The following is an 18,385-nucleotide window of genomic DNA, read 5'->3' on the forward strand; positions in this document are numbered from 1 at the left end:
AAAGAGGCTGACATACCCCTGTAGGTACAGCGACATGATGTCCAGATTTGGTCAGCACCCTGTTAGTCTCGCAACTAACTGTGTAATGGAATACATTTATCAAGCTATTTTCTAGCCAGTCCATGTTTTTTTAAATGCTGTCAAAAAGCAATAGATTCCAGCTAAGCAGGCCTAAGGCGCATCTTAGATGCCGAGATGAAAAATGTTCATGTGGCGGGAATAACAAATCAAAAACCCGAGAAGGGAGCAGTGACACGGAAGAAGAACGAATGTGGCAGTCCGGAGTGTAAGGTAATAAGACTGCTAGAGCTTTAATAAATACCATATATTTTTATAACGGCAAACTTTTTGGAATCCGTGCACAAGAGCACAGGAAATAGAAGTTAGGTGATATTAACATAGTGGACGGAAATACTATTGTATACAACGAAAACAGCTCGAAAACCTTTCACGATTGGCATGGTAGATTTGAAGAAAAAGGCGCGCACAGTCAAACATGTTTGTCACGAACTCGGAAAAGTAGACCACGAATGTTGTTTGGTTAAAATGTATCAGCGCTATTTTCAGTTAGTAGCTAATTTGACCGTAAAAGAAAAAGCTTTCTATTTCAAGCCATTTGACAACAAATTTCAGTACAAAAACTGCGTAGTAGGAATACACAGTGTCAATGCTATTCTTCCGGGTTTGTGTGAGGCCATTGGAACAAATAGGAAAACAAGCCATTCTCTTCGCGTAACATGCGTTACCAATCTGTTTAATGGCAATGTAGAAGAGAAGCTTATGAGGTCTCGAAGTGGCCATGTTAGCAATGCTTTATTGCAATATGAGAGGACAAGCAAAGAAAAGAAGCTTAAAGCTTCAAATCTTTGAATCCTCCTGTAAAAGCAAACGCTGAGGTGAAATGCGAAATGAGTCTGAACAATTCATTTGTGATAACGATGAATGCATGCCAAGTTTTGATTTAAATGACATAGAGTCTCTAATGAATGATTATGTTGTTGAGCAAGAGTTCCAAGGGCGTAAGCGCCGTTTGAATGATGCACCCAATGGCCCTGTAAACATAAGTGGCAGCTGCAATGTTACTATTAATTACTTCTAGTTGTAGTTTCTATAACCTACCTATTGTAACTTGATCAATGATTAAGGTGAGGCCAAAATAAAGTGCTGTTTGTGAGTAGTGAATTAAGTCCGAGGACTGGAACAAAATTAATTTTGTTCCAGTCCTTGTACTTCACCCCCAGCTCTTCCCTGCTAAATTCAATTCCCTCCCCGTCTTTTAGACACTGTATCATCATGTGACCAAATTTAAGTAATTTGGTTGGCTGGCGTCCTGCTGAGTAGTTAATGAGGATGAGAAGAACATTTCTTAATTAAATATTTCTCTTTTAAAAGGAGCTCCGAATAAGATTCACCCCAGGCCGTGAAATAGAAATTTCTTGAAATCAGCCATATTTTGAAATAAGTATTTTAGGCTCATTGATAGAAAATTTTTTTTCTGGCCAGACTGAGCTTCGCATATTTTTAAGAAGACATTTTTGGTAATACATTTATGTATTTTTATAACTTTTGTTATTTCTAAATGCATTACCGTATTCGTATTCGTATAACTCAGGACTTTCTAAAAGATAATCTACCATATCTTTGAAATGTTTCCTTTCATTAGAAAAAAATTGATTTGCTTGAACATTTGGCAACGTAATGTCTACATTAAATTAAAGAAAACAAAAAATAAAAAACAATAAAAAAATATTTGTGCAAATACTGTACCTAATTATACTATTTTATCAGTAAAGTTTAGAATGTATTATTTTTGAGTGGATATTTTCCTTACAAAATGCAGTTAATTGCATTTTGGGTTTCAGTCTAGAATGGTGCAAAACATTTTAACCCTATGTTAGTTGCAAATATGTTTTGTTATTTTTGTAAAGTTTAATAATAGATGTTATTTTGAATTCTAATATCCCAAAGTCCTCATGTGAAATTGCCCAAACGTGATCATTTGATTATAATAATTATTTTTGGGTATTGAAGTTATATTTTCAAAATGATTAAATAGAAAACAGCATTGCTCTTCACCATTCAACCTAACAACCAACATAAAAATAAAAACAAATCAGGCTGGAGGAATTGTTCCTACTTTTTTTTGGGGAGATGGATAATAGCAATGGGAGGGTTTAGAATAAAACCTTAGGAGCAATAAAATAGTCATCTGAAAAACCGCTCTAATGAAAGTTATTTTTGTTTGTGTTCACAGGGATTGAAAGGAATGTGGCTTTGGCCTTTCGCGTTTGACCATTTTTGAGAGGGGAAGAGCCTTTGCGACTAGAGGTCAAGCATATCAAGCTCCCACCCAACTTTGACAGTAAGTTATTTTACTTAATATATAGATTTAGGCACTGCCTAAAAGCGGAGCCTGCGTGGATGCACTTTTTTAGCAATAGTTGTAGCAACTTTAAGGATATAGGGGATGCAAACTAGCTTTGGGGTAGTTTTTATATTTTATATCCATTTCCAAGGAAATCCTGGTGTCTTGGGTACATTACTAATTTCTGCCATGACCCCCATCCCCTGGGGTTTGACTCTCCAAAAAAGTAGATGGGGTGTAGATAATCATTCTATCTTTTAGGGTATAAACTTCACCCAACTACTATCCCTCAGGGGGTGTTTAATGGTTATTCTGATACTGCTACACTTTAGGGGTATCAAATTAATGAATTTTTGTATTCAATAACAACTGATATATATATTAGTTGGGCTTGGTGGTATTTGACCAGTTATTTCTGTCTTCCACTGTTATTCAATGAAATAAATGCAGATTATTTTGATTTGAAATTTCTTTTTTTTATTATAATATGCCATTACAACGGTCATTCAAATATTTCTCTAAAAATAGGTATGTCAGAAATCACACTGCCGCGTGGACCAACGTGCACCATTCAGAGAGTCGCATTTACTGTTTCCGCGGACGTAATAATATGCCATTACAGTCATGGAAAAATTTCTCTTAAATAGGTATGTCAGAACTGACACTGCCGCGTGGACCAACTTTATTCGAATTTGAAAGCTCCTATTCATATCCCCTGGCACTACCTATGTCTGTTCATGCAAAAAAGAATCTCTATCATTGTGAAATTGAGTGGCTTAGAGTTGACTGAACACATATATTACTTGCCACTGTAATCAAAACTGAAGTCATGGTAAATTATTTTAGCTATAATTTTTTTATCAGTTTTCCTTTAGTAACATCTCGCCGAAATCCCTCAAGCATCCAGATAAAGCTGCAATGGTCAAAGGCTGATAAGCATGCTAAAGGTTTGTATTTAATATTTTGTTGTGAATATTTATTTGTCTTTTGAGGTATAATATTGTTGAAAATCCTAGATCCCGGCTTTAACTGTTGGACCAAAGCTCTCTTATTAGAGAACCTTCATTCTTGCGCCATTTACAGGTTTTTTAAATTATTAGGAATCAGGAAGGGTTACCTTATCCCTCGCACTGCGAAGGACAACAGGCGCACACTTTCATCAAAACGAAGTGTGGCCTCATACTATTTTTACATAATCAAATCGCACTATTTTTAAATACACCAATATCTTAATCAAATCTAGTTTTAGTTATAGAGAACAGTAAATTATAAATTGCATGTTTTTTTCCATAAAATACAGAGAGAGAGAGAGAGAGAGAGAGAGAGTTGACACAGTAAATCCATGCAATAAAAAATCATCCTTGATTTGATGAGAATGTAATCCACCCTTAATGCAATAATAAAAAAAAACTTCAGAAAAAGATTAAAACTGTGTCAAGGGAAATATACACGCTGTACGAAAAGGGAGCTAAAGAAATTTGCAGAAGACAGTTATTATAGACCAAGGCCATAGTTACCTCTCTTGCCCCAGAAACATTTCTCGCAGGAATCGGATGGTTAGATGTTTACCTTTAATTCACATATTTGGAGCAAGAAGGGATGAAATTTTATTCCGAGATATCTGAGTGTGAAGTTCTGTAAACAGGCAGCATGACAGTAAGGACGGACGAAGAGAAGATCAGATGAAGACAATATTTTTTTCTTTATAACTTAATTGACTTTTTTTCTATTATAATCATTGATGAGAGAATTGCTTGCAAATATAAGCCTTGAAAAAATAAGATACCCTTTTAAAGCCAATGTACAGGCTTGGCATCTTCAAGCACAATGCCACAAAAATAATTGATTTCACTGGTATACAGGTAAACTTCTTCCCTTTTTACCGAATTTCAGATGGCTATTGGTTCCAGCAAGACGCAACCTGAAAACACAGGGCCGCCTGACAATGAAATTCTCTCAAAATGAGATAAACAACTAGCCAATAAACAAATGAGATAAACAACTAGCAGATATCAATCCATAAGAAATACTGCGGAATGTGCTGAGAAACCATCTATGATGCTAGTTGAAGATAAAGAACAAATATGGAAACGAACTCAAAACTCAAAACAACGAAAAAAAGCATCAAAACTTTCTAAAATCTTAAACATTTTATTTAGACATATTTAGAGTAGAGTCTGACCATGCGCGCATAGGATCGAGTCCCACACCCTAAGACTGATTTCTCGACTCCAACTTGCCTCTTCGTGGCGTGTGCTACTTTATAGCAAACAGAGAAGTCCAGAGCATCAAGTGGTACTAGACTGCTTGGTTACGTTTCTGGTTGGGACAGGATACGCTCCCAGTCAAAGCCAAGCTGGACAATAAGAAAGTCAAAACCCAGTGAAATAAAAAGAGAGGAGGAGAACGCATGATACCAAGAGTAACATCCTACCAAGCAAACAGGGCCATTGTTATTATATAAACAAATCTATCTATTTGTGCACATTAATTATTATAACCCTTAGCCATTTTTACTTTTGGTGATCAAAAGAAAATAGGAGACGTATCTGAATGAGGAGCACAGAGAGATATGCCCCCCATTGTTTTCTTAAAGTTTCTGTATCTTGATCCCCCAGTGGAGTTCTACTCTCAGTAGGATTACACAGCGTAGCAAGCATTTCTTGACATTAAGCAAATCTCACCCAGTAGAAGCCAAACTACTATGCCGTTTGTTTTTAAGCTAGTAGGGAGGGTAGGGGGCATTAAATAAAGGGGGGGCATTTATTAGAGGGGCATTCATTTAAACTTGTAAGTTTAGGGGGGAGCTTTTTATTGGGTAGGGGGCGTAGCAAAATAGATTAGCATAACCCCAATAAAAACAATGCATTAGCCCGTATGTCTCTTTTTAGGTCTGAAGTCATGTATACCACAGAAACCACAACCAATCACTTATATGTCCGCTGACCCAAGCCCCCTCCCCTCCCCCCTCGTAGGAATCTCCAGGCTTTAAACATTTTGGGGTTAACAGTCATGCAGAATACTGTGTGCCAATCATCAGAACATGTGAAGTGACTGCACCTGAGTTAAGCTGGAATGAGGTAGTGTTCCGGCTGTTCCATGAGCCTACTGTGTCCCAATCATCAGAATATGTGAAGTGACTGCACCTGAGTTAAGCTGGAATGAGGTAGTGTTCCGGCTGTTCCATGAGCCTACTGTGTCCCAATCATCAGAATATGTGAAGTGATTGTACCTGAGTTAAGCTGGAATGAGGTAGTGTTCCGGCTGTTCCATGAGCCTACTGTGTCCCAATCATCAGAATATGTGAAGTGATTGTACCTGAGTTAAGCTGGAATGAGGTAGTGTTCCGGCTGTTCCATGAGCCTACTGTGTCCCAATCATCAGAATATGTGAAGTGACTGTACCTGAGTTAAGCTGGAATGAGGTAGTGTTCCGGCTGTTCCATGAGCCTACTGTGTCCCAATCATCAGAATATGTGAAGTGACTGTAACCTGAGTTAAGCTGGAACGAGGTAGTGTTCCGGCTGTTCCATGAGCCTACTGTGTCCCAATCATCAGAATATGTGAAGTGACTGTACCTGAGTTAAGCTGGAATGAGGTAGTGTTCCGGCTCCCATGAGTTCTGAAATGCACAATTTTTTTTTCCATTTCAGAAGATACTGCTTTCCCTGAAAAAGAACACATTTGAATAAGGGGTTGCTTTTAGGGGTTTGATTCACAGTCAACAACCTTTTGAACCACATTGTGATCCAGGTTATTTACAATAACAAAAATGTTGTGCGGTATTTTGGTAATGAGAGAACACCAAAGGAATTAATGTCTTTAAATAGTAATGACCACCAACCTGTCACTGCATGGCACTTTCATCGATTTCAGGGAATTCGTTTGCAGCAATCATTCGGCTATGAATGAGTCATTCGAGAACATGATCTTCTCGTCGTTTTTTATGAACTCATCCTTCTTAGCGCCATCGTCTAGGTTTACTACACTCTTGGCTATTACTACTTTGTCTCCCTTGCCGTAAATAATGGAGAATTTGACGGAAAACCGAACGCCATCACCGTGAACGCGTTAACGTCCAGCCATCCCAACCGTCACCTTCCATCACTACTCACGTGGGTGAAAGGGCGGGAAAGATTCAGTACTCGGCCAAGTCTATCCTCGGGCACATTAGCACAGGCCGTCCGTTGTTTTTCTGATCGCTGGCTCATAAAGCAAAATGGCGGTCAGTCAATACGCGAGTAGAGCAGAAGTTTGGCTGGCTAATGCGAGTTTTAGGAGCTCTTACAAATTACCAGAACACTTCCACCCTAGCTTGTTCGTAAAATGGTTCCCTGGACATATGGCGAAAGGTTAGACAAACAAAAGTAAAGGTTGACATACTTAAAGTTTACATTCAAGCAGTCTCTCAAGACCTAGCCCGAGTGTCAGGCGATTTTATATTATTTTTCAAAAGTCGGAGAGGAAAAAATCGCTTCCCGGTATATACTTCATAGGGAACGATAAAAGGGCCTGACACTCGGGCTACTCAAGACCGTCAGATGCAGCTTTGTCTTAAAAGTTTCTTTGATTTAATGTTACAGGTCTACGTGTTATGGAGTCACTTGTTCGAAAATGTGACTGTGTCATTGAAGTGCATGATGCGAGAATATCCTTTGATATTAAAATATTTGGTTAATATAGATACTGAATTCGCCCTTTGACAAAATTCGCACTTGATTTGACGTTGATCGCTTGCTAAAGCTTATTATCAACTCCAAATAGTTCACTGTCTTTTAAATAAATATAATTCTTGAAAATAATGCTAGTTAATGATATCAAACACTGATCATAACAAATGTGATAGGATTAATTATGCTAGGTTCAAACGTCGTATTATCCATGAGTCATATGCAATACAAATGCGTGCAAATGAAGCAAGTCAACTGTTTCACCTTCACTTGCATGCATTTGCATTGAAAACATCTCATGGATAATACGATGCTTGAACTTAGCCTTAGGATAATAAACTGTTTTAGTTGTGTGACATGTTCTTGTGACATTGTTATGTAAATTAGGACAGTCTTGTTCAAATATTTGAGAGTGGAGGTGGAGCATGAAGGAAGTCATGTTTTATGTATAAGCATTCAGAATGGGATTTTGGTTGATGATAATAAATGATGTAATGCTACAGTGTGCTTGTTTTCTGCATTGACAACCTTGTTAGTTCCTTAACTTTTTATTATATTCCTTTTTCTGGAAGAAATCCAAAGTTTCGTGAAAAGTTAAATGGAAGACCAAGTGTTCTTTTGCTAAACAAAATGGATCTTGTTGAGCCAGGCAAGCGTCAGGTATACAACATGCTAAGCACTTTTTGAAATTTACAGAAAAATAATAAAACGACAATAAAACAAGCCATTCCCCATTATTCCACCTAATGAAGTTCAATTCAATTGTACTAACATTGATTGTACTATGATTGATTGTACTATAATTGATTGCCTGCTTCTAATTCCTGTGAGTAGGTAGTTAATTTTTTATGCCAATTTTATATCTGAGATTGAAGCAATTTAGTTTTTGTAAATAATGTGTTACTGTATGTGGAATAATAATCAGACTATCTTTAAGCTGGCTTATAAAACATTATGCTGTATTGCTTTTAATTAAACTCATTTATTGTCTGTTTAGGAGGTTCTAAAAAAATTTGAGTCACAGGGAATAAGAACAGTCTTTACTGACTGCAAGGCACAACATCACTACTCTGCGAAAAGGGTTTGTTCTGGGATTTGCATTCTTCAAGGTTCCAATTGATCATCATACACTAAATAAATTTAATATTTATTAAAACCGTTTGCAGATTGTTCCAGCTGTTTTAGATGCCGTCAAAGATGCAGAATATGAGGGCTCATATATCAGAAAGGTTGGTTTTGTATTATCAGTTTGTTGATGATTTTGCTTATAGTCGTGATGATGGTGGTTGCAACAGACTTTTGGATTCTTCTACTGTTTTGGATATGACATTTTGGATTCTCTGACCCCTATAAAGTCTATTGTAGCTTGATACCTCCCAGTTGTCATTTAATTGTAGAATGCATACAATTGGAATTATCTATAAGCAGTCATGTAATCTAATTATGTCCTGTTTTACTAAGGATCCAGATAAGCCATACCATCTTCTGGTGTGTGGACTTCCAAACACAGGGAAATCCTCGCTTATCAATGCTCTAAGAAGGACTCACCTTAGAAAAGGTTTGCTTCTAAACTTAATCTTTATTATGTGGTGATGTGATACATGTACAGTATATAACTTATCTGTTTTTAATTTTACTGATGTTGTTTTATTTTAAAGGTAAAGGAACCAGAGTGGGGAAGTTACCAGGAATGAGAACAGCAATTCAAGAAAATATTATGGTTTGTGCAGCCCATTATCCTTATTGGTGCCTTGTCATGAGATAAGGGTTAGAATTGATTCATCCAACACTTTTTTATTATACAGATTAATGATGAGCCAAAGATGTATATTTTTGACACCCCAGGTACTCACCTACTTGTTCTTGTTGGTTTTCTTGCTTCATTATACTCCAAAAGCAGTTATGAATCATGTGATGTGTGTATATTGGGTTAGCACACACCCTTGCAATTTGTGTGAAGAATATGAGAAATTATGACGAAAAACTGCAATTAAGCAAATGCAAAATATTGTTTATACTTCTAAAAAAGCAGAAAGAATTTAAAATTCACTGTGAATGATATTATATACAAAGGATCATGTTGGCCTATTCTATATATTTTAAATAAATGTAAAAATAACTATTAATTATTATTTCCATTAATTTCCGACATATTTGTATTGTTCAGAAAGAATACAGAACTGATCACTCTTCAAATCTTCAGCTATGTCAGTGCCCCTTCTAACATGTTTTTGGGTGAGAGATGGATAATTAAAATTTTTTAACTGATAACAACATTATTATCTCAGGTATAATGGCTCCTCACATTCCAACTGCAGAAATTGGTATGAAGCTTGCATCAATAGGTGAGAGTCTTTTATAATGTTTCAGGAAAAGCTGTTCATAAAATAACTGTATGATTTGTTGATAACAACAGGCAGATCTAGTTGTAGTTACAATTAGGGAAGAGCAAAGAATTCATGAAGGGGGCATTATTTTGTTCTTACATACTAATATCTCCTTACGAATATCTCTTTTATTCTGAGAATAGGTTGTTGATTTCTGTTTTTTCCTAAATATAAATTTTAGTTAATTTCATTGAAACTTATAAGGAAATTATCGCCAAGCCCTAAGTGTTTTTCTTGATCATGTCTCTCTAGCTGTTGCCATTGCTGCATCTTAAAGTTCCTTATAGCAACAGACGGGGATCCAGCAGTTACAATAAGGTGTTAAAGTTTTCACGAAGGAGGCATACTATTAGCTCTTTCATAGATTTCCTTATATTCTATTATATACAATATTCTGAAAATAGGTGGGCCCTGGCACACCTTTAGGCCTATGACACACCCCTAGATCCTCCTTTGAGTAATCAATTGTACTTATTTATCACCTTTAATTGTAGGCTGTTTTAAAGACCATATGATTGGGGAGGATCTTATTGCTGACTTCATACTATACACATTAAACAAACGAAAGAAGTTAGAGTAAGTACATTACTAGTACAAGATTTTTTAGGATAGCTTCTGTCATGTAGTCAAGTACACTTGTTTTCAGCCTCACATGCACCTCCCAAGTTGCGACTGTTTTCTGGTGACAGAAGCCTTTTTGCAGTGAAAACGACCATTTAACAGCTAACCAATAAGAGGACCTCTAAAAGCACCAGGCATTAAGAAAGCAGACAAGATACATACAACTAAATCACTGATGGCGTAAAGCCTAAAAAACAATTCAATTGCTGCCTTTATTTTTATCAGTCAGTATATTCTGGGTGACAGTATTGTAGCCATAAAGGCGATCCAATTTGATGTTCTTTTGGTTGTGATTGATCTAAAGGTGTGACAGATGCAAAATTGAAAAAATTCAAAAGTTATGATTGACGTCTACCAAAACACAGTCGTGACTTGTAAACGACAGGCACAGGCTGCATGTGTGACTGAAAACAAGTGTAAATGGGCAGAAATATATAGTGCTGAATCCTGATTAGATGCGATTTTGTAATCATCTCAGTATTAACAGTTTGTAAGCAAGAATAATTCGACTAAGCTTAAGGGTCCAAAATAATTTGTCAAATTATAGTCATGGTTATTCTTAACGAAATACTATTGTGTTATTGTTATCAAAACATTAATGTGACTTTTTATTTTATAGATATGTTCAGAAGCTTGGATTGGAGAACCCATCAGACAGTATAGACTTTGTGCTACGACACATGGCAACAGCCCAACAATATTTAATAAAAGGTAAATAGTAATTATAGTAATATTTGTACCATAGGAAAAATGATTTCATGCAAGCTCTATACCTGCTTTTCATATAGGTTTTTGTCACAATAGCAATCATAACCCTCATTTCTTGTTGGTGGAGAAAAATGACAGGTGAAATGTTATGCCAAATGAGAAATACTTCAAATGTTATCCAAGTAAAGGAGCATACCCAATTTGTGATGCATTCACCTGTTTTTTGTTTTTTTTGTAGGTGACAGACCAGACTACTTAAGAGCTTCCATCCAGCTCATATCAAGTTACAGGAAGGGCGAATATGGATGTTTTATGCTGGATGGTTAAAAGGATTTAAAATTTTGGGTTAGAAGGATTAGAAGGAAAATCATATTTATATTTTTACACCAATTATTTAAAAATTATTGAAACACAAATAAAACATAGACGGCAGACTAGCCATCATCAGCCCCATATTTTTAGATCATTTGTATTATAGTATATGTAATATCAGGGGCTCATAAATAGGGGCAAATAACATTCTGGCATTTTTAGCTTCCTCCACAGGTATCTTGAGTGGAAAAAGGCTTTTTCTTATTTTGGGCTTCTTGTGGCGTATTCAAGAAACAATGGGGGCCTGGCTTAGTGAAAAAAACAGCTTCTGGTTCAACTCGCCACAGGAACCCCAATTCATAAAATAATGAAAAATTACAAAAAGACTCAAGATGCCTGCAGATGTTGACTTTTGGCTTTGCTTATCTTTGTGGGCAGTCTAAAATAAGCTAAAAGTGATCTCTTCAGTACTTAAAGTGATTAGCCTATCCGTGCATGAATCTTAGCCTCCGTCGCAGGCGTCTCAAGTGGAAAAAGACTTTTTATTTTCATTTCGGGCTTCCTGTTTTCTGTATTCAAGAAAGAGTGGGGACCTAGGTTAGTGAAAAGAGCTATTTCTCCCCCTCTCCTCTTTGGGCTTCCAGTTCCCTTTCAACTTACCACAGGAACCCCTATTCATAGAAATACTGAAAAATTACAAAATCACTCAAGATGACTGTGGGGGAGGCTACATGAATCCAAAAATAGCCTGGTCTGTAGAACTGCAGTGGCACTTACAGAATACAGATGATCTCCCCTACTTATGAGAACCTGGTAATATAAATGAAAGAAATAGTGGTGGCTATTTTTTGTAAATTTGTAACCATTTTTAAGCATTATTCAGGTCCCAAAATTCATTCCTGCCTTGAGCCTCCCTGTTTAATAATTTATAATTATAAGTTATAACATGGCACAAGGGGAATTTAGTGATTAAATAAATGACCCCGCAACCGCGGGATGATTATTCGCCGCAAACATTTACATCAATATCAACATAAGAGATCTCTTTGGCAAGGATTACACTTTTCTCACCCCACACCTAACAACCCTAAGACTAGATCCATGTGGGTTGTTTCATTTTTGTATAAATGTGTATCAGTGAGCAATCTTGTTAATCATTCTAAGGGTGCGGTTGTTTGATTGAGAATTGTTTGTGAAAGTGTAGTGGTCTAAGAGATACAGATGACGTAGAAGGGGCAGACTCATTGGACCATGTTTGCTCATCCAACCTAACATTACTCCTAATTTATAATTCATTTCCTTGTTTAATATGGTTTAACAAACTTCTACCATGGCAACTAGGGGAATTCAGTAATTAAATTTCCCCTCAGGCCTCAGGATGACTAATAAAATTTCCTGCGCTGCAGCGATGCTACTTTAACTAATCAGGTTTTGTGTTATCAACTACCAATGAAGAAGTGTTTTTATTTTGTTTATTGGTATCACATACTAAACAAAGAACCTAGCTATAAAGTAATGCCTGTGAAAAAACCACCAGTAGCTCAACTTATTTGAACTAATCTGTAACTAAGTGTGTATATAAGCATTGCGGTCTTCAGCCAGTTCAGGAGGAACGTGAATACAATAGCCTGACGTCATCGATCAAAACATTGAGTCGCCCAGTCTCCCTCGCTCTCAACCATATTCACACCAGTTTTCAGGATGGCGGATTAGAGAGCGTTTTGTCCATTTGACTCGATTCTGTTTATCGCAGAATTATGTAGGGCAACGAACAAACGTGTTGACATTGTTTATTAGTTAAGCGATTTGAACAACCTATACGCACTACTACATTCCGAGACGATCGGATAAAGTATACTGGGGAGAAGTTGGAATCGTGCAAAGAGTTTTCATGTTATGGGACTTATATAAGTTACCAGTAAAAAGGTAACTACATGGAGTAACTTTGAACATTATTTGTTTTTTGGTTAATATTTTGTATAGCGGATGGAACGGCAACTGCGAGGAGGCTTTTTTTCAGATTGTTTACTTCGCAAAGTCAACATATGGTCCGAATTCAACCTCGATGGTAGTACTCTGCGATTTTCTGTTTTATTACATGAATGGAATTAGAGCCTTCACGATAAATTTGCTTGGTTCAACATTTTATTGGATATTTCGCTATCTAAAACCCATACAAGCGCTCAACCAAAACGAGAAAGGATTTGTGTTTTTATTGCCTACTCTAAAAATTAACACACTAAAAAAAGTAAATTTTGCTTTGTTGTTCTTTGTGTTGTCTTGAACCTGCAGATCAAGTCAAACAATGAAAGTCACATAGTTGGAATTCACAAGACCCTTTTATTTTAGTAGAGGCCTATAAGATGTATCAGTGCTCAAATAAATAAAAGTTACAATTGTAATATTTCATTGGTATCATCGACCGATCATCGTCTACCATTCCGATTGCGATGCTCTGTCTTTGGCAATTCTTGGCACATTTAAACCCTTATAACACTTTTAGAACTATAAAGAGACTATAAGGAATGTATTTCAAATTACACACACGATAGGTAAGGCGAAACACAGGCTTCATCTCACTTCATACAACTGCTCTGATAACTGTATCACGTAGATGAATAACAGAGACGTTGCTTCTCAGAGATGTGCTCTTTTTACTAGAGATGTGCACCTCACCAAATTTGGCGAGGGCATAGATTATTCATCACACAATATAAGCGCCTGCACCCGCGAACGGGTATAGCACAGTTTGTATTTAACTGTTCTCCGCCCTTTTACGGCGAGCTTCCCTTTGTTTTAAATAGGTTTCATATCTTCTTTTGTCGTATGACGTGCAGATGTTATTTGTGATCGCCCTCCATTCCTTTCTATTATGTACATGATAGTTCCACGCTACAAGGACGCATCCAATTTTGAGGTCTTTTTTCAAAATGTCCTTGAATCTTAGTTTAGGACGACCAACTGGGCGAGACCCGTGTTCTAGCTCCGAAAATAACAGCTGCTTAGGCACTCTGTCATCGTCCATTCGGCAGAGGTGACCAAGCCAGCGGAGACGATTTCTAGCTAATTTTGTTTCAATATCATCTACGTTTGCACGACGGAGGACGTCTTCATTGCTTATATAGTCATCCCACTTGATCTTGAGGATTAGGCGTAAATGGCGTTGTTGCAGAGTACGAAGTTCTCTAACTTCATGCTGATATACAGTCCATGTCTCACTACCGTACAATAAGAGAGGCATTAGACATTGATTATAAACAGCGATCTTGGTTGGTACAGTGAGATCACGTGAGTCGAAAACTCTCTTTCGAAGGCGACCGTAAGCACATGATACAGCTTGTATACGAGATGTGAGCTCCGCTCTCATTGAGCAGTCACTTGACAGGATACTACCAAGGTATTTAAAGTGAGTAACATTGACCAGCTTAATGCCATCAACATAAAAGTCGGCAGTATTACCAATACACATAGTCTCCGTCTTTTTAGTGTTAATGCGCATCCCCATTCTCTTAGCAAGTTCATTGTACGATGTAAGTAAAGACTGCAGACCCTCTGGGGTATCGCTAAATAAGGCGATATCGTCAGCGTACTGTGCCTCCCTGATGAATTCCGTAAGGACTTTTGTTTTTGCTTTGAGCCTGCGAAGATCGAAGAGATTACCATCAAATCGGAATCTTATCTTGATGCTGCAAGTGTGTTCAATTTTATTAAAGGCCAACCAGAGCAGGACAGCAGCATAGATGCCGAATAGAGTTGGTGCTAACTTACATCCTTGCTTGACACCACAGTTGTATTCAAATGCACGAGTTAGCTCTCCGTCTACGATTAGCCTAGCATGAACATCAGAATATAGCTTCTTTATTATACTTATGAACTTTGGTGGGCATCCTAGTTTGCCAAGGATCGAAAAGAGAAGTTCACGATTGACAGTGTCGAAGGCTTTCACAAAGTCTATAAAGACTATATACATGTTGTTACGTTGCTCTCTGGTCTTTTCCATAAGCTGACGAAGAGTGAATATGCCATCAATAGTGCCCCTACCAGCTCGGTACCCTGACTGGGACTGGGGATATATAAATTCCGCAAGCAGCTGTAGTCTTTGCAAGATGATATCTGCGAATATTTTCCCCACGACGCTTAGTAGTGATATCCCCCTGTAGTTTCCACATTCGGTTCTGTCGCCCTTCTTAAATAAAATGGTGATAATTGCATCTTTCCACACTTGAGGAATGATTTCAGACGCCCAGATGATATTAAAGAGGATGAGAAGAAAAGCTCTCAGGCAGCGACCACCATAAACAATGACTTCTGGAAGGACACCATCAAAACCAGGGCTCTTCCCAAGTTTGGTGTTTGAAATGGCTTTTTCCAGCTCCTGGTCTGTAACAGGATCATCCATAGACTGCATGATTGGTAATTGGTCAAATTCGTCCACGATTTTTAAGTCAACATCATTTGGGAGATTTAGCAAATCACTAAAGTGCTCCACCCATCTACCTTTGACTTCTATGGGATCGGCCAAAAGAGTGCCTTCTTTAGAGCGAACAGGATGAGAATTTCTTGATCTTGGGCCATAGACTGCATTCAAGGTGGCATAGAACTCTCTTGGATTTTTTGTTTGAGAAAAATGCTCAGCTTCTTCAGCTTTTTTCATCACACAACCGGGGAAAAATAATCTCATCACTGAAAAAAATACATAAGCAAGCTAAAATCAAGGTCCAATATATTTACCTACCACATTCCTCTTCCAAGATGGCGAACAAGACACTCGATGCGCTATCGTCCCACTCCGATGAATAGATATTTATTTGCGAACTCTGGCCGTACTTCACGTCGATATACTCCTATAACCTTCCTCTTGCTTATGCAACAATCAGCTCCCGTATATAGAGCGCGGGCGCGAAAAAAAAACCAGCTTTTCCGGTCTGCAGTAGTTTTCCAGCACGACTGATGCGTGACCTCGGTGAGACAATAGAAATGATTGCGTTACGCGTTCCTCCTGAACCTGGCTGAAGACCGCACTGATAAGTTAGAAATTTCAAAGGCTCCATCAACTTGACCTCTTACCCTGGTGTCAGGGAGAATTTTGACTATCTGCCAATAATATAAAATACCACACAGCACATACCATCCATATTTAATCCGCCTTTCTTATATATACAATAAGTCACCGAAAATATATGTAAAATATAAGTCTTTCTACCTATACACAAGCAAAATATTGGTTTGACTTTTTAGATTCTATGTATAACATATCAAGTCCTACTAAATATCATGATGCTCAGCGAAAAAAAAACTATTTACAGCATGTACTTACTGGGCTTGATTATGTGAAGTTAGGTTAGAAGTTCGGTACTCGAACTTAGAAGTATGAACTATTTTCGTATTTTTTTATTTTTGGAAGTGCCTTATACTAAAAAGGTTCAGTCCCTTTTTTATTATTGCTAGTGTTGAAATTGATTAGTACTTATAACAGTAGTTCGTTTTAACAGTACTAGTTCTACATTAATTCATTTATTTTCTAAAAGACTTTGTACTTTACATTTATGACAAACAGCCGCAAATGTATTGATGCATATTTCAAACCACGACGCTCATTTTAAATGCAGGGGGTGACAAAATGTCCGACCTCAACTGGAAACGGCAATGGTGTAAAACATTTTAACGCTCAAGTCCGATGCTGGAGTCCTCAACACTAGCGAGCGATGCCGTTTCGCCATAAGTACTCGATGTTTCGCTTTCGCTTGGGTTTGTGTCAACATCATCTTCTTCCTCGATCACTGAGAAATTCAGTTTCTTCTGGGCAGCCTTTTGTCGAGCGATATTCATAAGCTCTACTCTTTGGGCAAATGAAAACACGATTCTTGTTATTAGGTGATCGATGTGTCGTCCCATTTCCTCTAGCATCTTCTGATCTTTCTTAGCCATTAGCTTTTTAGCCCATTTCCCGCGTAGTGAACACTCTTTTACGTGTTGCTCGATCTTCTTCAAAGTTTCTCTCAGATCGCTGTAGAATTCTGCGTGGCGAATAAAACTAGCATCTGCACCGTTCAAAACCTTTGTAATCTGCTTCACCATCGGCACGAATTTCACAATATATGTTTTGTTGTGCCTGGCGTTGGCAACTGCGCAAAGAATGTTGTCCACCATAGCGAAAACCGACCCAGGGGTAGCGAAAGAAGTCGCCGATGCGGCGCTGGCGGCCATCTTGACTTTGCTTGTGTATGACTTCAACTTTTCGTTCTTCATAAGTAAAAGCTATATCCAAAGATAATATTAAGTCTATTTCTGCTTTCTACGGCCTTGGACCGTAATGTTCAAGTTATTAGGCGGAATATTTCGATGGCCAAGCTGCCGATTTCTTTGCTGATTTAGCTTCCTTCGTCGAACACGACTATGGACACAATTCGCAGCCAAGGTTTCGGGTGAGAACATATACTGCCATCCGAAGCGTCTTCTCCAACACCAGAGGACTCACTCATTTAGGACAAACGATTGCAATCGGAAAAGACTTTTCGTTAAGTTTTTGTGGAACAAACTTCTCCCTCCCTTGCTTCCAAAGAAATGACCGATTCAACCGGCGTGTTTGGTGCTTTATTTGGTCATTGAGCAAATTGTTTAACGATAAACCAATAGCATTGCTTGTTTTAAATGTTGGGGAGGGGAGGGTGAATGTATTATACATATCAATTTCGCAAGCTTTTCTTAGCTCGATACATTTTTTTAGAAGGCTGGAGAGATTGAACTGAAACTGACAAGCACTATTTTTCTATGTCTCTTGTTCTTTTATCGAAATTGATGCAAATATTTGGAATTGTTTTGTATAGCTCCCAGCTCCTCCCCCAGAAAAGATTTCTGTCCAAGCGGTCAGACCGGTCGCTGACTGGTTTTCACGGGTCAATAGGCTTATTTTGAAACCTGAGCTACAGGCAGTTTGTTTATGTCGCAGTGGTGGTGAAACATTAAATGCAGAACATAGGATTCCCCTTTTTGCGATTACATGAGTGCTATTTATGCCTATGGCTATCGCTTTTCCGGATTACTTTAGCAACACGACAGAGAAAAGACAAAATATACAGTAATTCTTGTATCCCCATGAGGATAACACTTCTTATTAAAATAGGTATAGTTTTGCTTAAATCGAATGGGAAATGTGTCTAAGTTCCCTGCCAGAACAAAAGGCCAGACGGAGTATAATCTAAAAAAAATCGAATAAAATGTCAATCGAACTCTTTTAATCGAGCCTGCAGTTGACCCGGTGCAAAAGTATTTTTCCTGTGAACTACTATTTAAACTGTGAACTTAAGAAGCACACTAGCATAC

At 37.7% G+C, this 18,385-nt stretch overlaps 2 protein-coding genes, 1 long non-coding RNA gene and 1 pseudogene across 3 annotated transcripts; 3 read left to right on the forward strand and 1 right to left on the reverse strand.

Moving 5' to 3' along the window:
* The first annotated feature begins 37 nt into the window (after nucleotides 1-37).
* LOC125558629 lies at nucleotides 38-870 on the forward strand (annotated as a pseudogene).
* A 1,955-nt stretch (nucleotides 871-2,825) lies between these two features.
* LOC125561269 lies at nucleotides 2,826-5,235 on the forward strand. The gene is made up of 3 exons (XR_007307301.1): nucleotides 2,826-3,012; nucleotides 3,230-3,312; nucleotides 4,259-5,235. It is a non-coding gene; the product is annotated as an uncharacterized LOC125561269 (long non-coding RNA).
* A 961-nt stretch (nucleotides 5,236-6,196) lies between these two features.
* On the forward strand, nucleotides 6,197-11,205 carry LOC5515920 (mitochondrial ribosome-associated GTPase 1). The gene is made up of 12 exons (XM_032385657.2): nucleotides 6,197-6,716; nucleotides 6,948-7,012; nucleotides 7,590-7,694; nucleotides 8,032-8,115; nucleotides 8,201-8,263; nucleotides 8,496-8,592; nucleotides 8,693-8,754; nucleotides 8,840-8,879; nucleotides 9,323-9,379; nucleotides 9,916-9,997; nucleotides 10,662-10,753; nucleotides 10,989-11,205. The coding sequence occupies exons 1-12, from the start codon at nucleotides 6,584-6,586 to the stop codon at nucleotides 11,075-11,077; spliced, it is 969 nt and encodes a 322-aa protein (XP_032241548.2). The 5' UTR covers nucleotides 6,197-6,583; the 3' UTR covers nucleotides 11,078-11,205.
* Nucleotides 11,206-16,187: 4,982 nt separating this feature from the next.
* On the reverse strand, nucleotides 16,188-17,642 carry LOC5515919. Its single transcript, XM_001635920.3, has one exon. The coding sequence runs from the start codon at nucleotides 17,309-17,311 to the stop codon at nucleotides 16,724-16,726; it is 588 nt and encodes a 195-aa protein (XP_001635970.1). The 5' UTR covers nucleotides 17,312-17,642; the 3' UTR covers nucleotides 16,188-16,723.
* Between the last annotated feature and the right edge of the window lie 743 nt (nucleotides 17,643-18,385).

The sequence above is a fragment of the Nematostella vectensis genome, chromosome 1 (genome assembly GCF_932526225.1).
Source record: "Nematostella vectensis chromosome 1, jaNemVect1.1, whole genome shotgun sequence".
NCBI lineage: Eukaryota > Metazoa > Cnidaria > Anthozoa > Actiniaria > Edwardsiidae > Nematostella > Nematostella vectensis.